The following is a 26,080-nucleotide window of genomic DNA, read 5'->3' as shown; positions in this document are numbered from 1 at the left end:
CTTACATACCCAAATAATAATAATAATAATAATAATAATAATAATTTACTTGTTTATTTGCTATTTATCACTAATTTTTTATTCAGCACTAGTGTATTTCACAATCCTTTACTCAGTGTATAGAAAATTCACTTACATCTCAAGGGTTTACAATCAGGAATTAGGATATAACATGTGGTTAAATAAGTAATATGGTAAAGTCCCAAGGTATAAATATAAATATACTCACACTTATTATTTATTTTGCAATTATTTTTGTTCTTATATTTATTTTACCGTGTTTTATATTTTGTCTTTTTTTAATTAAAATTGTCACTACCATTACATTAATACTAGCGACATAAATTGTATCGTCGTAGTTATTTTTGTTTTATATTTCTTTTACGTTGTTACAGGTATAGACCCATTCCACAAGGAATACAGTATGATAGAAGGAATCACACAGAGAATAATGCAGTAAGGTCATGTTCACACATGGAGGAGTCTGTCAGGATGCAGATATGTTATACCTGAGTTCACTTTCCTTCTTCGTGACTTTCATGCAAATAAGATATTTTTTACAACCCATTCACGTGTTTGGCAAAAAAACAACCAAGCCTTCAGAATGGCGAAGAAGAGCTTAAAATTCACATCATGATCAATTATTGACTCGGGAAAGGCCACGGATTTAGATGCAAAGAACTTCCACGTGCAGATCCATTGCAGAAATAAAATGTCATTTCTGCCAAAAATTTTATGAAAAATGTATTTTGACAAAATAATCCCGAGCAAGGTTTCGGTAGTAAAAAAAAAATAGGAAAAACACTTTTGCAACTAATTAAAATTTCTTGGAGGTGTAAATTTGTGGGGGAATTGATAACATTAACTTTACTGCTGTAGGGTAGAACAGAGTGGATAGAGATCTAATGTTCGTATTTCTCTGCAGCATGTATATTACACACATATAGCTCGGCAGCATGCAGTTTATATTATTATTATTTATTTATTTATTTATATAGCACCATTAATTCCATGGTGCTGTACATAAGAAGGGGTTACATCAAAATTTATATGCATTGCATCACTGCTGCATGCACAGTAGATGCACACTAAGCTCTGCTACATACATACACACCATCTGCTATGCATGCACACAGCTCTCCTATGCATGCACACAGCTCTGCTACATACATACATACAGCTCTGCTACATACATACACACCATCTGCTATGCATGCACACAGCTCTCCTATGCATGCGCACAGCTCTGCTACATACATACCCACAGTTCTGCTATGCATGCACACAGCTCTGCTACATACATACACACAGACGGTGGCACCTCAGAGCTCCAGTGTCCATTCAGGTAACTTACCCTTATCACTTGGTCATGTTTTTGGACCCCTCTTGCTCATACTCTTAAGGTGGTGTACAGCCTCCTTTACACACTTGGTGTACATGTGTCTTTTTGACATTAGTATTAGGTTTATCCTTTGAGCAAATGTATTGTACCCTATTTGTACATACCTGAATGTACCTGTCTCTCTGGCTATGGTGCCACATTTTTCTGGCTGACCTTGTCACATCCCTTTGTGTTTATTCTTGTTTTGTTACCTTTTTAAACATATTGAATAAAATCTTGGAATTTTTATATTTGGTATTTATTGGTGCTCCTTTCTCTATATGATTTACAGCTCTGCTACATACATACCCACAGTTCTGCTATGCATGCACACAGCTCTGCTACATACACACACACAGCTCTGCTACATACATACACATAGCTCTCCTATGCATGCACACAGCTCTGCTACATACATACACATAGCTCTCCTATGCATGCACACAGCTCTGCTACATACATACACATAGCTCTCCTATGCATGCACACAGCTCTGCTACATACATACACACAGTTCAGTTACACACAGCTAAAAAAAAGTAAATAAATAAATAATCCTGAGTACAGACTGACGCATTTACTTTTACTTTATTATAATGTATTATTGCACAGTGTACAGCGATTCTATCCCTTTATTTTCTTTTCAGCTCTTTCACTATATAGAATAAAAATATATGTTTTTTTACATTTTTTAGTTTGGCAAATGATGCTTGGACCAATAAAAAAATATGCCATTTTTTCTTTTTTTGCTATTTGCATTAAGTGAAGAGAGGGCGTGACTTACATTTGTACTTTTTTATATATATATATTAGTATAGATCAAAAGTTTGGACACACCTTCTCAATTAAAGATTTTTCTGTATTTTCATGACGATGAAAATTGTACATTCACACTGAAGGCATCAAAACAATGATTTAATACATGTGGAATTATATACTTAACAAAAAAGTGTGAAATAACTGAAAATATGTCTTATATTCTAGGTTCTTCACAGTAGCCACCTTTTGCTTTGATGACTGCTTTATAATTTTTTATTACATTTTTTTAGGGGACTTGAATCTGTGATCACTAGTATTGCTCTTTATTGTATAATATGTAGTCTGGGCTTTATAGAATTAATAAAACGACAGACAGAGGGATCTATAGTGGGTCCTCAATGGCAAACGTAGTAATCACGTCAAACCTACTTCAAAAATTGTTAACAATAAGGACCCGTCAGCTTCGAAAACCTGTACAATGGGAAGAATGTGATAGAACAGGAGGATCTGAGCAGATTGATATATAGGTTTGCAGCGAAAGATTCAGTATAGCTTTAATTTTATTTGTTGATTCACCTACACATCCCGGACTCAGGAGTCCAGTGGGCAGTACTGATTAATGACCGCCCACTGGACTCCTGACTCATTTTTTCGAATATGAATAAATAATAATATTACAAAGTTTATACTATCCTTTACAACATTAAGGAAAAGAAAGTAACTACATCATGAAAATCAACCACCTATAAGACTAACTGGTACGGAGACCACGAGACCCTTGTTCTCCCAATAAAGGGGGTCCAAGACATTTATAACATATCATGGAATGTGCAATATGGATACATTTACACCTACTCGCTCTTGCAGTGTTATTTCCTCCAGAGTATTAGATAAATATCTGGATTACGGTGTTAACAAAGATTCTTACGTCGACTTGTGGCTTCGGAACAAACAGAATGTGAAATGCGATTCGATAAAACATCAGATCGCACTGGGACAAATCTTATTTTTGGGGCTGTGCATATGTATGGTCTGAGGAAGAAAATCGTTACATGCCAAAGTTGTATCCGATTATCGGATGGCACTCGGCCATGAAAGTCAATAAAATTGGATTGCACTCGGGTGACATCTGAGTGCAGTCTGATTTTCACTCACTCACAGAAAAAAAATTTCTCCACCTTCTCCTCAACCGAGAGAATCCGATCGGTCTATGATCTATTTCTGATCATATTGATCAGAGTGTGATTTGCACAACTGACCTGATTCTCTAGGAAGAGAAAAAAATATGTTGATAAACTTTACCCCTGAGGAAGCCACTGAGCAGGTGGCGAAACATGTGGCGTCTCTTCCTCATTGTTTTCTGTGTCTCATTCACAGGTCCTTTTTATATTTAGTTCTTAGCTGAACTCATTTATTGCAGCAGTGACCATGGTTCACACGATTATTGAATATTTTCATACATTTCATGCACTGGACGGTATTGGTGTCAGAGGTGGCGTTCTACTATCATTATTTATTTAGATATTTGCTCATCTACTTTGGACCTTTATATTGCGGGGGTCATCAGCCGGGAGATGAGGTTGGGTGATTGTCCTATTCAGGCACAGCTATTATGTATTCTTGTAGCCTATTGGCTTTTTAGCATGTTTTTAATATTTGTGTCTTTTTTTGTAAGTTTATATTATATGGTGTACTGTTCTGATCTCATTGCATTTCATGCTTCCTTTTCTTTTATTTACAGGTTTTCTATTACTGACAAATTTGATGTATCTACATAAAAAAAAGATGTAATTTTTACTGGGGGACAAGTATCTATAATGCTGTACATTTAGGCTATGTGCACACGTTCAGGATTTCTTGCAGAAAATTCCTGAGAAAAACCTGAAATTTTCTACAAGAAATCTGCATGTGTTTTTTGTGCGTTTTTGGTGCGTTTTTGATGCGTTTTTCCCCCGGACATTTCCCAATGCATTTTATAGTGGGAAATCCGCAAAAAAAAAAAAAAAAAAATGCAAAATGAATGAACATGCTGCGTTTTTTACCGCGATGCGTTTTTTTCATGGAAAAAAAAACGTATCATGTGAACAAAACATGCGGAATTCATTCTAAATGATGGGATGCTCATTGTATGCTGTTTTTTGCGGTTTTAGGCTGTGTTCACACGTTGCGGTTTTTTCGTGGTTTTTCCCGATAAAAACGCTATAAAACCGCAAAAAAAACGCATACAATAAGCATCCCATCATTTAGAATGAATTCCGGATGTTTTGTGCACATGATGCATTTTTTTCCGCAAAAAAAAACGCATACCGCACAAAATCCGGACATGCTCTATCTTTTTGCGGTTTTTTTGCGGATTTCCCACTCCAAAATGCATTGGGAAGTGTCCGGAAAAAAACACGTCAAAAACGCATCAAAAACGCGGCAAAAACGTGTCAAAATCGTGGCAAAAACGCATGCGGTTTTCTTGCGGATTTCATGAAGAAAATGTCCGGAAATCTCAGGAATTTTCTGCATGAATTCCTGAACGTGTGCACATAGCCTTATAGCGAAAAAATGCAAAAAAAAAAAACGCCAAAAATCAGCAACGTGTGCACGCAGCCTTAGGCACACGTTCAGGATTTCTTGAAGAAATTTCCTGAGCAAAACAGGACTTTTTCTGCAAGAAATCCGCATGCGTTTTTTGCGCGTTTTTAACGCGTTTTTGGTGCTTTTTTTTTTTTTTTGCGGATTTTTCCGGAGGTTCCCAATGCAATAATATAGTGGGAAATCCGCAAAACATCCGCAAAATTAATGAACATGCTGCGTTTTTTTTACCGCGATGCGTTTTTTTTGCAGGAAAAAAACAACGCATCATGTATCATGTGCACAAAAATTACGGAATGCATTCTAAATGATGGGATGCATAATGTATGCGTTTTTTTCCGCGTTTTTAAAACGCGAAAAATCTGCATCTTGTGCACACAGCCATAGACATCACTTCCTTTCAATGGATTTTTATATCGATCAGTGAATGCCCAGCAAAGCATTTAAAAACTAACAGCAAAAAAAAAAAAAAAAGATCCACTACATCTACTACAAGACACGCGTTCAGCTCTGCTGCATCTGTAATTTCTTGACGTTGTGGGTTTTCGAGAATCCATTTGACGTCCTCCGGGTCCAGTTTCCGTCCTCATAGTACAATGAAACACAATGTATCTGATTCTGACTCCCACTTACCCCGTAATGGCGTCCTCGGGTTCTATCAGGTTGTCGGCGACGACTTTTCGTGCAGTTATTCTAGAATGATCGTATGTAGCTGTGAACACCTGAGCTGACAGTGACCGGGTGAACGAGCTGCTTTTCTGCCCAAGGTTGGCGCTGACTGGCACCACCATGGGGTGGGAGGCTTTTTTTTTTGCTGTGCCGAGGGACTGCCATGAAGTCACGTGTTCCAATTATTTTATGTCTTGCAAGGAAACTTTCCGGCATTTAATCACTTGTAATAATATCGCTGAGACTTATTTTTGGTTATTGATGAGAACATCGGAGATGTTAGTAGTGAAAAGTTCTGTTTTTGCTGATTGGGCTAAAAGCCGGAAACTTTTTAGAATAAGCGGTTATGCGTATATCTCTGGCCATTATTTGTGTCTTTCACCAGTTTTCCTCTCTGCAGGCTTTATCTCTAATTTTCAGTTGTCTCTGAGCTGGTGGGTGGAAAACAGCCGCTCTAACATCTCCCTTACACCGCACACGCAGACATGAGGGATTCCTGCTCTCCTGTCTCTATGTAGAACATGTTCAGAAGCAGCATGGAGGACATTATACAGAAGTACTGAGCAGTGTAACTGTGAATCCATCACAGGTATGAGATACCACAGTTCTAGAAAGCAGCAGCCCCATCACTCTTCTCTTCCAACCCTCTCAGTAGGCTGCTCTAGTCTGGAAATCAGTTGTATCTCGATCAGGACAGATTATAGCAGTATTGCTAAGTGAATTATGAGGTCGGAAGGCAGAAGAGAAGAGGAGCAAGAGAAGCATCTCATAAGTGGATAAAGATCTCTGGTGATTACATAAAATACACAGTTCCTTATATTTGCCCGTACTATTGATTTACGCAAAGTTCACAAGATGTTTGCCCTAACATTCTGTGTTTTGTATTTATCTAAGCAGGTCCATAATTATATGCTAATTCATTTCTAAAATATATCTTATAGCCATTTTTTTTCTAACATAGAATTTCCAATCCACTGCACAGACATTGAGTTACATATCACATTTCTGGCTACCAGCAGTCGCCACTAGAGGGAGCTCAAGAGCTTACTGCATACTGTTTGTTTTATTCAATGCATAAACTATTTGCATTAAGCTCCCCCTGGTGGTCACTTCGGGCATTGAGAACTGCAGCATGTAACCCAATGGGGGCAGTGAATTTATTAAAATTAGGGTTCCAATAAAAATACTTCTGGAATAACGTGTGACTAAAAAAACGCTTTTAATAAATTGGACACATTTTTTTTAACTGTTCTTGTGCCAGCCATGAGCCAAATATGAGATTTCCAATATAATTTTTGACAGAAAAAGTGTCAATACTGCCACAAATTTAGAGAAAGTCGCTCATTTTTTTGTGCAGAATGGGTGCGCTCAAACACTTGCAACTTTTTTTTTTTGCACAGCAAAACTACATATAGTGAATTATAGATTTCCTTGTATTCATATGCATGAGATTTTGGGATTTGTATCAGAAAACACAGAGCTAAAACCGCTATAAAAAATATAGTAGGAAATTAAGAACTAGGAATTCACATTACACTTACCATAGGGACGGAGCTACATCAGTGCTGACTGTATCAAAGAGATGAGGAAAACATCCTATTCTTCTAGAACTATTTTATCTCACTCCTGTGATGGATTCACAGTTACACTGCTCAGTACTTCTGTATAATTTCCTACATGTTGATCTTTAGCATGTGCAACATAGAGGCAGGAGAGCAGGAATCCTTTATGTCTGTGTGTGCTGTGTATGGGAGACATCCGAGCAGCTATACTTCTCCCACCAGCTCAGAGACAACTGATAATTAGAGATTAAGCCTGCAGAGGGGAAAACTGGTGAAATATGCAGGATAGCAGTCACATGATGGGCAGATGTAGTGTTAGTCCTCAGTTTTTCACTGCTCTAAGAAAAGATGCTCCAACATTCTCATTTTATGGGCATAGCATATATTTACATGTTCCAAAGCTAACCGTCCTCTTATCAGATAGTACCACTCCAAAGTTCAAATGCATTTACTCAGAGGTTTTCTTACAGTATTTTTTTTACTATTTTACTCATTTTATAATAATATTAAAGTCATGAATTATGTGACCTTTTCTACCAGTCCCATAAGGGCTCTTGTAAATGCCGAGCACTTATTGTGGTAGTTCAGGAACGGACACTGCGAGAAGGAGGCCCCCGTACAGTGGTGATCAATAATTAATGCCCACATATTGATTCACTGATGTGCCCCCTCTGGATGCCTTAATTCTTTTTCTGGTCCAGATGGGCTGCAGCGGTGACCAATGTGGATAGTGATTGACTGCAGTGGTCATGTGCCCGTATAATTCAGACGTCCATTTTTTTTACATATCGGAAAAATGGACCGAGTTTCATCCTTGATTTTCATCAGAGTTTTATCAAAATTTTATTAAAGGTTTATCAGGGTTTTATCAGAGTTTTATCAGAATTTTATCAGAGTTTCATCAGAATTTTATCAAACTTTATCAGAATTTTATCAGAGTTTTATCAGGGTTTTATCAGAGTTTTATCAAAGTTTTATCAGAATTTTATCAGAGTTTTATCAGAGTTTCATTAGTGTCATGAGAGTTTTATCAAAGGTTTTATCAGAGTTTCATCAGAATTTTATCAGAATTTTATCAGAGTTTTATCAGAGTTTCATTAGTGTCATGAGAGTTTTATCAAAGGTTTTATCAGAGTTTCATCAGAATTTTATCAAACTTTATCAGAATTTCATCAGAGTTTTATCAGGGTTTTATCAGAATTTTATCAGAGTTTTATCAAAGTTTTTACAGAGTTTTATCAGAGCTTTATCAGAGTTTTATCAGAATTTTATCAAACTTTATCAGCATTTTATCAGAGTTTTATCAGGGTTTCATCAGAGTTTTATCAAAGTTTAATCAGAATTTTATCAGAGTTTTATCAAGGTTTTATCAAGGTTTCATCAGAGTTTTATCAAAGTTTTATCAGAGTTTCATAATTTTTTAACTGATTCTCCACCTTTGCTTTTCAGTGAAAAACAGACAGAACACTGATGGCATCTGAGTGCAGTCCAAATTTTCCACTGTCCCATAGACTTGCATTGCCGAGTGTGATCCGACACGTGGATAAATTTCGGCCAGGTCTCCACGTTTTTGCACGGACTCCTCCTCGGTCTTCAAAAAATCATGCACACGTGAACAGCCCCATTGATATAATTGCTATCTATGAAATAAAAAAAAACGGATAGCACTCAACCGTGAAAAACTGAAATGTGAATGAGCCCTTAGGGGAGAAAATGTCACATTATGGGGGAAGCACGGGAGAAGTCCTGGAGATGGTTGTGTGGGAAGATATTCTGCATGGCACCTGCAGAGGTAGTGGCTGCAGAGGTGGCGGCTGCAGAGGTAGAGGCTGCAGAGGTGGCGGCTGCAGAGGTAGTGGCTGCAGAGGTGGTGGCAGCAGAGGTAGTGGCTGCAGAGGTAGTGGCTGCACCCTCACAGCCCTGCCAGTATAGTGGTAGATAGAGGGGGACCATGTGCTGTATATGACCAGTTCACCGTGCTTCTCCTCACTCCTACAGGATCTGCGGAGGAAAGTGCCGAGAGTCGGAGTCCTGATCTGATTAGAGGGTCCGCCAGATGTCAGATCCCCCGAATAAGCTCTCATTCCTCCTTTTACATGATCTTGGCCGGGGATGATTGTTTTTTCTCCTTAGGCCGATGAAAGGATAATGTGTCTTTAACCCCTTCCTGGCCGGCCGCTGGCCAAGGCAGAAAAACTAGGGCGATTGCCAGATGTCAGCGCTTCAAGGAAGCAAAGCGAGTTTTATTTGATGCGTTTGTGTATGCACCGTTATTACGGACGGGCCGGCTTAGGATAGCGCAGGGCCCAGGGCCAGATCCGCTAGCCATCTCCTCGCCTGCAGAGCTTGCCATCTACCTGCCAGGTGCATGTGACGATAAAGGGACGGCTGATGCTGACAGTTATAGGGGTGAGGTCGTGATATATTGAGGATAAGGATGTCATAGAGGGGGTCGCCTGCTCCGAGACCTCAGCGCTGAGAAAGGAGCGCCGCTCTGTACGAGCTGCATTCAGTGCACCCGTGTATTAAAGGGACAACCATTATGATCCTGTATGTCCGGACACGGTTTTCCGACTCTAGACAGAATTATTTTACGCACGGTCTTTATAGTCCCTGATAGAGGAAAAAGGGGCAGCACGGTGGCTCAGTGGTTAGCACTGTATGGTGGCTCAGTGGTTAGCACCATATGGTGGCTCAGTGGTTAGCACCATATGGTGGTTCAGTAGTTAGCACTGTTGCTTTGCAGCGCTCAGATCCTGGGTTGAAGTCCCACCAAGGACGACATCTGCAAGGAGCTTGTATGTTCTCCCCGTGTTCCCGTGGGTTTCTTCCAGTTTCCTCCCACATTCCAATGACATCCTGATAGGGAATTTAGATTGTGAGCCCCAATGGGGACAGTGATGATAATGTCTTTAAAGTGCTGTGGAATTAATGGCGCCATATAAGCAGAGCTTAATAATAATAATAGATTAAGGGCTCTTACCATTCCCCACTCCTACTGCACTTCTGCAGTCGGCCACCATCTTTCTGCCATTGTAAATAATACTTCCTTGGATTTGTTACCTGGTTTTAATCTATTGCCCATCTTTTATCTGCACCTTCATATCATCCTGATCTCCCACTTATGACCAGTGGCTTTACTTGGATTATGATTCCCTATTTCTCCAGACATACCGGCTATACTGCCATATACTGCTCATATAAACCCACTGAACTAGATAGATGAGAATCTACATAACGCTGCCAGATAATGACTGTACCCCATCCTGCGCCTCCTCTTGGTATAATGTCCCCGATCCTGTGCCCCATCCATGTATAATGTCCCCAATCCTGTGCCTCTTCCTGGTATAATGTCCCCATCATGCGCCTCTTCTTGGTATAATGCCTCCATCCTGGGCCTCTTTCTGGTATAATCTCCCCCATCCTGGGCCTCTTCATGGAATAATGTTCCCCATCATGCGCCTCTTCCTGGTATAATGTTCCCCATCATGCGCCTCTTCCTGGTATAATGTCCCCCATCATGCGCCTCTTCCTGGTATAATGTCCCCCATCCTGCGCCTCTTCTTGGTATAATGCCTCCATCCTGGGCCTCTTCCTGGTATAATCTCCCCCATCCTTGGCCCCTTCCTGGTATAATGTCCCCCATCCTGCGCTTCTTCCTGGTATAATGTCCTAATCCTGCGCTCCTTCCTGGTATAATGTCCCCCATCCTGCGCCTCTTCCTGGTATAATGTTCCCCATCCTTGGCCCCTTCCTGGTATAATGTCCCCCATCCTGCGCCTCTTCCTTGTATAATGTTCCCCATCCTTGTTCCCTTCCTGGTATAATGTCCCCCATCCTTGGCCCCTTCCTGGTATAATGTTCCCCATCCTTGGCGCCTTCCTGGTATAATGTTCCCCATCCTTGGCCCCTTTCTGGTATAATGTCCCCCATCCTGCGCTTCTTCCTGGTATAATGTCCCAATCCTGCGCCCCTTCCTGGTATAATGTCCCCCATCCTGCGCCTCTTCCTGGTATAATGTTCCCCATCCTTGGCCCCTTCCTGGTATAATGTCCCCCATCCTTGTCCCCTTCCTGGTATAATGTTCCCCATCCTTGGCCCCTTCCTGGTATAATGTCCCCCATCCTGCGCTTCTTCCTGGTATAATGTCCCAATCCTGCGCCCCTTCCTGGTATAATGTCCCCCATCCTGTGCCTCTTCCTGGTATAATGTTCCCCATCCTTGGCCCCTTCCTGGTATAATGTCCCCCATCCTTGTCCCCTTCCTGGTATAATGTCCCCCATCCTGCGCTTCTTCCTGGTATAATGTCCCAATCCTGCGCCCCTTCCTGGTATAATGTCCCCCATCCTGCGCTTCTTCCTGGTATAATGTTCCCCATCCTTGGCCCCTTCCTGGTATAATGTCCCCCATCCTTGTCCCCTTCCTGGTATAATGTTCCCCATCCTTGGCCCCTTCCTGGTATAATGTCCCCCATCCTTGTCCCCTTCCTGGTATAATGTCCCCCATCCTGCACTTCTTCCTGGTATAATGTCCCCCATCCTGCGCCTCTTCCTGGTATAATGTCCCAATCCTGCGCCCCTTCCTCGTATAATGTCCCCCATCCTGCGCCTCTTCCTGGTATAATGTTCCCCATCCTTGGCCCCTTCCTGGTATAATGTCCCCCATCCTTGGCCCCTTCCTGGTATAATGTCCCCCGTCCTTGGCCCCTCCCTGGTATAATGTCCTCCTCTGTTCTTTTTCCAGCACATTTTAAACTGAAGCTAATGATGCTGCTTACCTTCCCTCTCCTACGACGTGCGGCGTCCTTCTCTGTAGCCTGCGTAGAAACCGGCAGCTAACTTCGGTGAGTCGGCAAGGTCAGTGTACGACATCACTGTGCTGCTTCGCCCGTCACGGACAAGCCAACGTCTACTGCCGTCCATTGATTGGCTGGAATCATGTATTGCAGTGCATAGGCCACATAACATACCATACAGTGCACAGAAAAATATGACCACACTGACAAAATAACAGAGTTGTATAGTGCCAAAATAATACTGCAATATAGTGCTTTTGCAGTACCGAACTACTACAAACTACATACTTCATTGACGTTTCCTCCTTTCATGTGCGGCACATTGAATTGAATGTGGAATTAGGCGTAATTTAGGATTTTTGATATTTATGTCCATATCATTAGTCTACAAGTGGAACTTTCCGTGCGCAGACACAGCACAGTCCTTCTAATTGACCATGGTATAAAATATGATTTATCCCTGGGGGCTTATAGTCGGGAACTGGATAAATGATAATCCCCCGGACAGCGTGAGAGTAAGCACAGGCCGACTCGCGCCCTTTCTGCTGCGCACGGCGGAAAACCGCGCTCCGTAATAGATTCTTTCCTTCTTCTCCAGATATAATGAGCGTCTGGGGAGCGGATATAATTCAATTAAACTGGGGCAAACACTCGCTCCACTTGTCGACAACAACATTTAGAGGCTGAAGACCTCATTAGATCCAGATCCAGGGACCGGGGATCAACAATCATAAGATATATTGCAGAAATGCCCTTTATGTAGGGATAATTCTTACCCAATAATCACCATAATGGAGCATTCTCAGATGTTGGGGCAACATTTAAGAGGTTGTTGTCAACCCTTGGGGGCAACTTTGTTTTGTTTTTATTCATGTATTTGGGGCTAAAATACATTTTTACTATTGGGTTTCATTAAAATGTTTGCATTGTTTGCCTTCTATGGTCTCCATGCATTGCTGGCTGCAGAATGAGTTAACAGAGAATCTGTCAGTGAGCTCCTTTTGAGGCTCTGACTATCGAGACTTTAACACTTTCATCTGCCTTTTTCTGAGTTCTTCTTAGCTGATTTATGACCATAGATCATATCAAAGTTGAATGTTTGGGGAAACAAAGAGGTGGTAAAAAAGCTAAACGATTTTTAATCGGATTGCATTCGTCTAATTGTCCTTCTACCTTTGCAGTTTGACTTGAACTTTTCTTGATGATGAAATGTTCATCAGAATGACTGTTCATATCCTCCTCTGACCCTTTTTCATCAGAACGATTCTTCACAGCCTCTTCTGATCCATTTTGTTGAAGAGTCGCGTGGGTCCACAGGATCCCCCCTCTGTGAATATTTTTTTCCTCGATCACATCGCGATAGACTGTTTTCATCGCTACTCGAAAGATCGACAGATTGCATAAGATCAAAAGTTTTTAATTAAACGACCACAGGTAGTGTAATCAAGATTTGTAAGAAAATGCTCAGAATACTCAATTTCTAGGGATCTGGTCAGTCAATTGTACAAAGTTTCAAGAAAATGTAGTTTAAAGATCGGACGTAAACATAAAGGACAGTCCTGTCAATCAACTAGAGCGGCGCTGGGAAGAGACGGCTGGGGATCATAGAGAGGAGAATGACCGCATCTTCACACTTTGCATTATCCGACTCCATGAGGATGGTCTGAGTGCCCGACGTCCACAGATGGGGGTTGTGCTCACAGCCCAACACCGTGCAGGACACTTGGCATTTGCCACAGAACACGAGGATTGGCAAATTCGCCACTGGCACCCTGTGTTCTTCACAGATGAAAGCAGGTTCACACTGAGCACATGTGACAGACGTGACAGAGTCTGGAGACGCCGTGGAGAGCGATCTGCTGCCTGCAACGTCCTTCAGCATGACCGGATTGGCAGTGGGTCAGTAATGGTGTGGGGTGGCATTTCTTTGGAGGGCCGCACAGCCCTCCATGTGCTCACCAGAGGTAGCCTGACTGCCATTAGGTACCGAGATGAGATCCTCAGACCCCTTGTGAGACCATATGCTGGTGCGGTTGGCCCTGGGCTCCTCCTAATGCAAGATAATGCCAGATCTCATGTGGCTGGAGTGTGTCAGCAGTTCCTGCAAGATGAAGGTATTGAAGCTATGGACTGGCCCACCCGTTCCCCAGACCTGAATCTGATTGAACACATCTGGGACATCATGTCTCGCTCAATCCAGCAACGTCATGTTACACCACAGACTGTCCAGGAGTTGGCGGATGCTTTAGTCCAGGTCTGGAAGGAGATTCCTCAGGAGTCCATCCGCCACCTCATCAGGAGCATGCCCAGGCATTGTACAGTAGTGAGATCGTACAGGCACGTGGAGGCCACACACACTACTGAGCATCATTTCCTTGTCATGAGGCATTGCCACTGAAGTTGGATCAGTCTATGACTTCATTTTCCACTTTGATTTTGAGCATCATTCCAACTCCAGACCTCGGTGGGATATTAGTTGCGATTTACGTTGATCATTTTAGGTTTTATTGTTATCAACACATTCCATTATGTAATGAATAAAGATTTACAACTGGAATATTTCATTCAGTGATGCCTAGGATGTGGGATTTTAGTGTTCCCTTTATTTTTTTAAACAGTGTATATTGCATTCTGCAGTGTAGCTGTGAATATGGCAGTGTAGCTGTGAATCCAGTGAATACAGCAGTGTAGTTGTGAATCCAGCTCTGGGGTGAGATAAACATTATATATACTGCAGTATATTATATACATTTCATACAGCAGTATGTGTGCAGTGTAGCTGTGAATGCAGCAGTGTATCTGTGAATCCAGTGAATACAGCAGAACAGCTGTGAATCCAGCTCAGGAGTGAGATAAATATTATATATACCGCTGTATATTATCTACATTTCACACAGCAATACTGTGCAGTTTACTTGTCTAGTTCTGAAATAAGCTAAACACTAGAAGGCAGCAGCAGTTTGGTGAGTTTCTGTGCTTTACTTTCTGTTGGAGAAGTTGCTCATAAATGGAGAAAGGAGCAGATTTTTATAAGATCTATTACATGATTTCTTATAGTTTCCAGTACTATTTATTAAGATGATGTTTATGTTTTTGTGTTTTTAGTGGTTGGAATAGTCTAAGAGCAGAAGATTACAGGTAGGTATTATCGGCATCTTTTTCACTTCGTGTGGGAAAGTGTCTGTGGCGAGTAAATCCACCCACCTGACCTATATCTCATAAGCTGATAATATTAATCTGCTCAGTGTGATTACGTCCTATTCTCCTCAATAGACAAACATACGATCTGTATCATCAGTAAAACACAATCTGCACCGTTCCTCGCCTACGAATATTTCCCCTGGTAATTAGCCGGCGTCGGCGCGGCATTGAACAATGTATTTATTATTACTGTGCAAATATTGATAAGGAATCACCCGAGGGATCACCAAAAGGTGACTCTCCCACCCGGATTGGATGTCTGTAAAAAGACCTGAGGACGGAGATTTGGGAGCTGAGGGATTTAGGAGACAAAAGTTCATTGCCCGGTAATTGTGATGACAAAGGTGGAAAGACAGTGGCGAGTTTTGTGAATGACGAAGGAGACTAGTCTGGGAACAAGCGGGGTTAATAAAATATTAAAATATTATTGGTACATATCACTAGAATCATCAGGTATAACATACACACATACAATACAGAAACAGCACACATACAATACACATACAGTAGACATACAATACACATACAGCACACATACAGTACCCATACAATACAGCACACATACAATACACATGCAGTACACATACAGCACACATACAGTACAGCACACATACAATACACATACAGTACACATACAATACACATACAGTAGACATACAATACACATACAGCACACATACAGTACAGCACACATACAATACACATACAGTAGACATACAATACACATACAGCACACATACAGCACACATACAATACACATACAATACACATACAGCACACATACAGCACACATACAATACACATACAATACACATACAGCACACATACAGTACAGCACACATACAATACACATACAGTAGACATACAATACACATACAGCACACATACAGCACACATACAATACACATACAGCACACATACAGTACCCATACAATACAGCACACATACAATACACATGCAGTACACATACAGCACACATAAAATACACAAACAGCACACATACAATACACATACAATACACATACAGCACACATACAGTACAGCACACATACAATACACATGCAGTACACATACAATACAGCACACATACAATACACATACAGCACACATACAGTACCCATACAATACAGCACACATACAATACACATGCAGTGCACATACAGCACACATACAATACACAAACAGCACACATACAATACACATACAATACACATACAGCAGACACACAATACACAAACAGCACACATACAATACACATACAATACAGCACACATACAGTAGACATACAATACACATACAGCACACATACAATACACATACAATACACATACCCTAGACATACAATACACATACAGCAGACATACAATACACATACAGCAGACATACAATACACAAACAGCACACATACAATACACATACAGCACACATACAATACACATACAATACACATACAATACAGCACACATACAATACACATACAGCAGACATACAATACACAAACAGCACACATACAATACACATACAATACACATACAATACAGCACACATACAATACACATACAGCACACATACAATACACATACAGCACACATACAGCAGACATACAATACACATACAATACACATACACTAGACATACAATACACATGCAGTACAAAAAAAATCTCAGAATTAGTGGGATCTATTGAAGCGTTCCAGAGTTGTGAACCCATAAAGTGACATTGGTCAGAATTGAAAAAAATTGGCCTGGTCAGGTAGACGAAAACAGGCTTTGAGGTGAAGGGGTTAAAACACACTTAAAAACATGGGGGCTAGGTATCAGTCAAATTGTCTAGAGCAGTGCATTCCGGAGAACAGGGGCAGCATGAGAAAAGTGTTGGAGATGGAGGTGCGAGGTTCGGATTATGGAGGATGTTAATCTTAGGTTATTTGTAGAACGGAGGGCACGTGTAGGGCCATAGACAGAGATGAGGGAGGAGATATGTAATGGGAGTGGTAGAACCACTGTGCCATGGCGCGGGGAGAGCATGGAGGGGCGTGAGTAGGTGAGCACCTGACTTTTCACTGGAGCCACTGATGGTGGGGTTAGGATTAGCTCCCGATGAACACCAGGTTATACTCCACAGCAGACCACAGCTGAACGGAAACTGACCCCAACCTTACTGGTTGCAGCAACAGCCCGGAAGGCTGATACAGGCAGGCACTGACAGGTGCAGACTAGTGCAGCTCATATACAGGTTGGCACTGTCACTTTGCAGAGGACACCCGCTGATAAACAGGCTGGCACGATAAGAGCAGACGGATCCGGCTGATATAAAGATTGACACAAGTGCAGACGGATCCGGCTGATATAAAGATTGACACAAGTGTAGACGGATCCGACTGATATAAAGATTGACACAAGTGCAGACGGGTCCGGCTGATATAAAGATTGACACAAGTGCAGACGGGTCCGGCTGATATAAAGATTGACACAAGTGCAGACGGGTCCGGCTGATATAAAGATTGACACAAGTGCAGACGGATCCGGCTGATATAAAGATTGACACAAGTGCAGACGGGTCCGGCTGATATAAAGACTGACACAAGTGCAGACGGGTTCGGCTGATATAAAGATTGACACAAGTGTAGACGGATCCGACTGATATAAAGATTGACACAAGTGCAGACGGGTCCGGCTGATATAAAGATTGACACAAGTGCAGACGGATCCGGCTGATATAAAGATTGACACAAGTGCAGACGGGTCCGGCTGATATAAAGATTGACACAAGTGCAGACGGATCCGGCTGATATAAAGATTGACACAAGTGCAGACGGATCCGACTGATATAAAGATTGACACAAGTGCAGACGGGTCCGGCTGATATAAAGATTGACACAAGTGCAGACGGGTTCGGCTGATATAAAGACTGACACAAGTGCAGACGGATCCGGCTGATATAAAGATTGACACAAGTGCAGACGGGTTCGGCTGATATAAAGACTGACACAAGTGCAGACGGATCCGGCTGATATAAAGACTGACACAAGTGCAGACGGGTTCGGCTGATATAAAGATTGACACAAGTGCAGACGGGTCCGGCTGATATAAAGATTGACACAAGTGCAGACGGATCCGGCTGATATAAAGATTGACACAAGTGCAGACGGGTTCGGCTGATATAAAGATTGACACAAGTGCAGACGGATCCGGCTGATATAAAGATTGACACAAGTGCAGACGGATCCGGCTGATATAAAGATTGACACAAGTGCAGACGGATCCGACTGATGTAAAGACTGACACAAGTGCAGACGGATCCGACTGATGTAAAGATTGACACAAGTGCAGACAGATCCGGCTGATATAAAGACTGACACAAGTGCAGACGGATCCGGCTGATATAAAGATTGACACAAGTGCAGATGGGTCCGGCTGATATAAAGATTGACACAAGTGCAGACGGGTTCGGCTGATATAAAGATTGACACAAGTGCAGACGGGTCCGGCTGATATAAAGATTGACACAAGTGCAGACGGATCTGGCTGATATAAAGATTGACACAAGTGCAGACGGGTCCGGCTGATATAAAGATTGACACAAGAGCAGACGGGTCCGGCTGATATAAAGATTGACACAAGTGCAGACGGGTCCGGCTGATATAAAGATTGACACAAGTGCAGACGGATCTGGCTGATATAAAGATTGACACAAGTGCAGACGGATCTGGCTGATATAAAGATTGACACAAGTGCAGACGGGTTCGGCTGATATAAAGATTGACACAAGTGCAGACGGGTCCGGCTGATATAAAGATTGACACAAGTGCAGACGGATCCGGCTGATATAAAAACTGACACAAGTGCAGACGGATCCGGCTGATATAAAGATTGACACAAGTGCAGACAGATCCGGCTGATATAAAGACTGACACAAGTGCAGACGGATCCGACTGATGTAAAGACTGACACAAGTGCAGACGGATCCGACTGATGTAAAGATTGACACAAGTGCAGACAGATCCGGCTGATATAAAGACTGACACAAGTGCAGACGGGTTCGGCTGATATAAAGATTGACACAAGTGCAGACGGGTCCGGCTGATATAAAGATTGACACAAGTGCAGACGGATCTGGCTGATATAAAGATTGACACAAGTGCAGACGGGTTCGGCTGATATAAAGATTGACACAAGTGCAGACGGGTCCGGCTGATATAAAGATTGACACAAGTGCAGACGGATCCGGCTGATATAAAAACTGACACAAGTGCAGACGGATCCGGCTGATATAAAGATTGACACAAGTGCAGACAGATCCGGCTGATATAAAGACTGACACAAGTGCAGACGGATCCGACTGATGTAAAGACTGACACAAGTGCAGACGGATCCGACTGATGTAAAGATTGACACAAGTGCAGACAGATCCGGCTGATATAAAGACTGACACAAGTGCAGACGGGTCCGGCTGATATAAAGATTGACACAAGTGCAGACGGGTTCGGCTGATATAAAGACTGACACAAGTGCAGACGGATCCGGCTGATATAAAGATTGACACAAGTGCAGACGGGTTCGGCTGATATAAAGATTGACACAAGTGCAGACGGGTCCGGCTGATATAAAGATTGACACAAGTGCAGACGGATCCGGCTGATATAAAAACTGACACAAGTGCAGACGGATCCGGCTGATATAAAGATTGACACAAGTGCAGACGGATCCGACTGATGTAAAGACTGACACAAGTGCAGACGGATCCGGCTGATGTAAAGACTGACACAAGTGCAGACGGATCCGGCTGATATAAAGATTGACACAAGTGCAGACGGGTTCGGCTGATATAAAGATTGACACAAGTGCAGACGGGTCCGGCTGATATAAAGATTGACACAAGTGCAGACGGATCCGGCTGATATAAAAACTGACACAAGTGCAGACGGATCCGGCTGATATAAAGATTGACACAAGTGCAGACGGATCCGACTGATGTAAAGACTGACACAAGTGCAGACGGATCCGGCTGATGTAAAGACTGACACAAGTGCAGACGGATCCGACTGATGTAAAGATTGACACAAGTGCAGACGGGTCCGGCTGATATAAAGATTGACACAAGTGCAGACGGATCCGACTGATATAAAGACTGACACAAGTGCAGACGGATCCGGCTGATATAAAGACTGACACAAGTGCAGACGGGTCCGGCTGATATAAAGATTGACACAAGTGCAGACGGATCCGGCTGATATAAAGATTGACACAAGTGCAGACGGATCCGGCTGATATAAAGACTGACACAAGTGCAGACGGATCCGGCTGATATAAAGACTGACACAAGTGCAGACGGATCCGGCTGATATAAAGATTGACACAAGTGTAGACGGATCCGGCTGATATAAAGATTGACACAAGTGCAGACGGATCCGGCTGATATAAAGATTGACACAAGTGCAGACGGATCCGGCTGATATAAAGATTGACACAAGTGTAGACGGATCCGGCTGATATAAAGATTGACACAAGTGTAGACGGATCCGGCTGATATAAAGATTGACACAAGTGCAGACGGATCCGGCTGATATAAAGATTGACACAAGTGTAGACGGATCCGGCTGATATAAAGATTGACACAAGTGCAGACGGGTCCGACTGATATAAAGATTGACACAAGTGTAGACGGATCCGGCTGATATAAAGATTGACACAAGTGTAGACGGATCCGGCTGATATAAAGATTGACACAAGTGCAGACGGATCCGGCTGATATAAAGACTGACACAAGTGCAGACGGGTCCGGCTGATATAAAGATTGACACAAGTGCAGACGGGTTCGGCTGATATAAAGATTGACACAAGTGCAGACGGGTTCGGCTGATATAAAGATTGACACAAGTGCAGACGGATCCGGCTGATATAAAGATTGACACAAGTGCAGACGGGTTCGGCTGATATAAAGATTGACACAAGTGCAGACGGATCCGGCTGATATAAAGATTGACACAAGTGCAGACGGGTCCGGCTGATATAAAGATTGACACAAGTGCAGACGGATCCGGCTGATATAAAGATTGACACAAGTGCAGACGGGTTCGGCTGATATAAAGATTGACACAAGTGCAGACGGATCCGGCTGATATAAAGATTGACACAAGTGCAGACGGGTTCGGCTGATATAAAGATTGACACAAGTGCAGACGGGTCCGGCTGATATAAAGACTGACACAAGTGCAGACGGATCCGGCTGATATAAAGATTGACACAAGTGCAGACGGGTCCGGCTGATATAAAGATTGACACAAGTGCAGACGGATCCGGCTGATATAAAGATTGACACAAGTGCAGACGGATCTGGCTGATATAAAGACTGACACAAGTGCAGACGGATCTGGCTGATATAAAGATTGACACAAGTGCAGACGGGTCCGGCTGATATAAAGATTGACACAAGTGCAGACGGATCTGGCTGATATAAAGATTGACACAAGTGCAGACGGATCCGGCTGATATAAAGACTGACACAAGTGCAGACAGGTCCGGCTGATATAAATATTGACACAAGTGCAGACGGATCCGGCTGATATAAAGATTGACACAAGTGCAGACGGATCCGGCTGATATAAAGATTGACACAAGTGCAGACGGATCCGGCTGATATAAAGATTGACACAAGTGCAGACGGATCCGGCTGATATAAAGATTGACACAAGTGCAGACGGGTCCGGCTGATATAAAGACTGACACAAGTGCAGACGGATCCGGCTGATATAAAGATTGACACAAGTGCAGACGGATCCGGCTGATATAAAGATTGACACAAGTGCAGACGGGTCCGGCTGATATAAAGATTGACACAAGTGCAGACGGGTTCGGCTGATATAAAGACTGACACAAGTGCAGACGGGTCCGGCTGATATAAAGACTGACACAAGTGCAGACAGGTCCGGCTGATATAAAGATTGACACAAGTGCAGACGGATCCGGCTGATATAAAGATTGACACAAGTGCAGACGGGTTCGGCTGATATAAAGACTGACACAAGTGCAGACGGGTCCGGCTGATATAAAGACTGACACAAGTGCAGACAGGTCCGGCTGATATAAAGATTGACACAAGTGCAGACAGGTCCGGCTGATATAAAGATTGACACAAGTGCAGACGGGTTCGGCTGATATAAAGATTGACACAAGTGCAGACGGGTTCGGCTGATGTAAAGATTGACACAAGTGCAGACGGATCCGTCTGATATAAAGATTGACACAAGTGCAGACGGATCCGGATGATGTAAAGACTGACACAAGTGCAGACGGATCCGGCTGATATAAAGATTGACACAAGTGCAGACGGGTTCGGCTGATATAAAGATTGACACAAGTGCAGACGGATCCGGCTGATATAAAGATTGACACAAGTGCAGACGGATCCGGCTGATATAAAGATTGACACAAGTGTAGACGGATCCGGCTGATGTAAAGACTGACACAAGTGTAGATGGATCCGGCTGATATAAAGATTGACACAAGTGCAGACGGGTTCGGCTGATATAAAGATTGACACAAGTGCAGACGGATCCGGCTGATATAAAGATTGACACAAGTGCAGACAGGTCCGGCTGATATAAAGATTGACACAAGTGCAGACGGATCCGGCTGATATAAAGATTGACACAAGTGTAGACGGATCCGGCTGATGTAAAGACTGACACAAGTGTAGATGGATCCGGCTGATATAAAGATTGACACAAGTGCAGATGGATCCGGCTGATATAAAGATTGACACAAGTGCAGATGGATCCGGCTGATATAAAGATTGACACAAGTGCAGACGGATCCAGCTGATATAAAGACTGACACAAGTGCAGACGGGTCTGGCTGATATAAAGATTGACACAAGTGCAGACGGATCCAGCTGATATAAAGACTGACACAAGTGCAGACGGGTCCGGCTGATATAAAGATTGACACAAGTGCAGACGGATCCGGCTGATATAAAGATTGACACAAGTGCAGACGGATCCGGCTGATATAAAGATTGACACAAGTGCAGACGGGTCCGGCTGATATAAAGATTGACACAAGTGCAGACGGGTCCGGCTGATATAAAGATTGACACAAGTGCAGACGGATCCGGCTGATATAAAGATTGACACAAGTGCAGACGGATCTGGCTGATATAAAGACTGACACAAGTGCAGACGGATCTGGCTGATATAAAGATTGACACAAGTGCAGACGGGTCCGGCTGATATAAAGATTGACACAAGTGCAGACGGATCCGGCTGATATAAAGATTGACACAAGTGCAGACGGATCCGGCTGATATAAAGATTGAAACAAGTGCAGACGGATCCGGCTGATATAAAGACTGACACAAGTGCAGACGGATCCGGCTGATATAAAGATTGACACAAGTGCAGACGGGTTCGGCTGATATAAAGATTGACACAAGTGCAGACGGATCCGGCTGATATAAAGATTGACACAAGTGCAGACGGATCCGGCTGATATAAAGATTGACACAAGTGCAGACGGATCCGGCTGATATAAAGATTGACACAAGTGCAGACGGATCCGGCTGATATAAAGATTGACACAAGTGCAGACGGATCCGGCTGATATAAAGATTGACACAAGTGCAGACGGATCCGGCTGATATAAAGATTGACACAAGTGCAGACGGGTCCGGCTGATATAAAGATTGACACAAGTGTAGACGGATCCGGCTGATATAAAGATTGACACAAGTGTAGACGGATCCGGCTGATATAAAGATTGACACAAGTGCAGACGGATCCGGCTGATATAAAGATTGACACAAGTGCAGACAGATCCGACTGATATAAAGATTGACACAAGTGTAGACGGATCCGGCTGATATAAAGATTGACACAAGTGCAGACGGGTCCGGCTGATATAAAGATTGACACAAGTGCAGACGGATCCGGCTGATATAAAGATTGACACAAGTGCAGACGGATCCGGCTGATATAAAGATTGACACAAGTGCAGACGGATCCGGCTGATATAAAGATTGACACAAGTGCAGACGGGTCCGGCTGATATAAAGATTGACACAAGTGCAGACGGATCCGGCTGATATAAAGATTGACACAAGTGTAGACGGATCCGGCTGATATAAAGATTGACACAAGTGCAGACGGATCCGGCTGATATAAAGATTGACACAAGTGCAGACGGGTCCGGCTGATATAAAGATTAACACAAGTGTAGACGGATCCGGCTGATATAAAGACTGACACAAGTGCAGACGGATCCGACTGACATAAAGACTGACACAAGTGCAGACGGATCCAACTGATATAAAGACTGACACAAGTGCAGACGGATCCGGCTGATATAAAGATTGACACAAGTGCAGACGGGTTCGGCTGATATAAAGATTGACACAAGTGCAGACGGGTTCGGCTGATATAAAGATTGACACAAGTGCAGACGGGTTCGGCTGATATAAAGACTGACACAAGTGCAGACGGGTCCGGCTGATATAAAGATTGACACAAGTGCAGACGGGTCCGGCTGATATAAAGATTGACACAAGTGCAGACGGATCCGGCTGATATAAAGATTGAAACAAGTGCAGACGGATCCGGCTGATATAAAGATTGAAACAAGTGCAGACGGATCCGGCTGATATAAAGATTGACACAAGTGCAGACGGGTCCGGCTGATATAAAGATTGACACAAGTGCAGACGGGTCCGGCTGATATAAAGATTGACACAAGTGCAGACGGATCCGGCTGATATAAAGATTGAAACAAGTGCAGACGGATCCGGCTGATATAAAGATTGAAACAAGTGCAGACGGATCCGGCTGATATAAAGATTGAAACAAGTGCAGACGGATCCGGCTGATATAAAGACTGACACAATTGCAGACGGATCCGGCTGATATAAAGATTGACACAAGTGCAGACGGATCCGGCTGATATAAAGATTGACACAAGTGCAGACGGGTTCGGCTGATATAAAGACTGACACAATTGCAGACGGATCCGGCTGATATAAAGATTGACACAAGTGCAGACGGATCCGGCTGATATAAAGACTGACACAATTGCAGACGGATCCGGCTGATATAAAGATTGACACAAGTGCAGACGGATCCGGCTGATATAAAGATTGACACAATTGCAGACGGACCCGGCTGATATAAAGATTGACACAAGTGTAGACGGATCCGGCTGATATAAAGATTGACACAAGTGCAGACGGATCCGGCTGATATAAAGATTGACACAAGTGCAGACGGGTCCGGCTGATATAAAGATTGACACAAGTGTAGACGGATCCGGCTGATATAAAGACTGACACAAGTGCAGACGGATCCGGCTGATATAAAGACTGACACAAGTGCAGACGGATCCGACTGATATAAAGACTGACACAAGTGCAGACGGATCCGGCTGATATAAAGATTGACACAAGTGTAGACGGATCCGGCTGATATAAAGATTGACACAAGTGCAGACAGATCCGGCTGATATAAAGACTGACACAAGTGCAGACGGATCCGGCTGATATAAAGATTGACACAAGTGCAGACGGATCCGGCTGATATAAAGACTGACACAAGTGCAGACGGATCCGGCTGATATAAAGACTGACACAAGTGCAGACGGATCCGACTGATATAAAGACTGACACAAGTGCAGACGGATCCGGCTGATATAAAGATTGACACAAGTGTAGACGGATCCGGCTGATATAAAGATTGACACAAGTGCAGACAGATCCGGCTGATATAAAGACTGACACAAGTGCAGACGGATCCGGCTGATATAAAGATTGACACAAGTGCAGACAGATTCGGCTGATATAAAGACTGACACAAGTGCAGACGGGTCCGGCTGATATAAAGACTGACACAAGTGCAGACGGGTCCGGCTGATATAAAGATTGACACAAGTGTAGACGGATCCGGCTGATATAAAGATTGACACAAGTGTAGACGGATCCGGCTGATATAAAGATTGACACAAGTGCAGACGGGTTCGGCTGATATAAAGATTGACACAAGTGTAGACGGATCCGGCTGATATAAAGATTGACACAAGTGTAGACGGATCCGGCTGATATAAATATTGACACAAGTGCAGACGGATATGGCTGATATAAAGATTGAC

The 26,080-nt window shown here is 43.0% G+C and overlaps 1 protein-coding gene across 1 annotated transcript in view; it reads right to left on the bottom strand.

Annotated features, from left to right (window-relative positions):
* Positions 1 to 13,123, bottom strand: part of LOC138671791 (retinal guanylyl cyclase 2-like) — a 142,610-nt gene extending 129,487 nt beyond the window's left edge. Inside the window, 2 exon segments of the mRNA XM_069759927.1 lie at positions 12,186 to 12,360; positions 12,923 to 13,123. Of these exon segments, the coding sequence (XP_069616028.1) occupies positions 12,186 to 12,360; positions 12,923 to 13,123 (376 nt within the window).
* Positions 13,124 to 26,080: the final 12,957 nt, after the last annotated feature.

The sequence above is a fragment of the Ranitomeya imitator genome, chromosome 3 (genome assembly GCF_032444005.1).
Source record: "Ranitomeya imitator isolate aRanImi1 chromosome 3, aRanImi1.pri, whole genome shotgun sequence".
In the NCBI taxonomy this organism is placed as follows: Eukaryota; Metazoa; Chordata; class Amphibia; order Anura; family Dendrobatidae; genus Ranitomeya; species Ranitomeya imitator.
The sequence above is the reverse complement of the archived record's forward strand: the minus strand, read 5'-3'. Positions and strand labels throughout refer to the sequence as shown.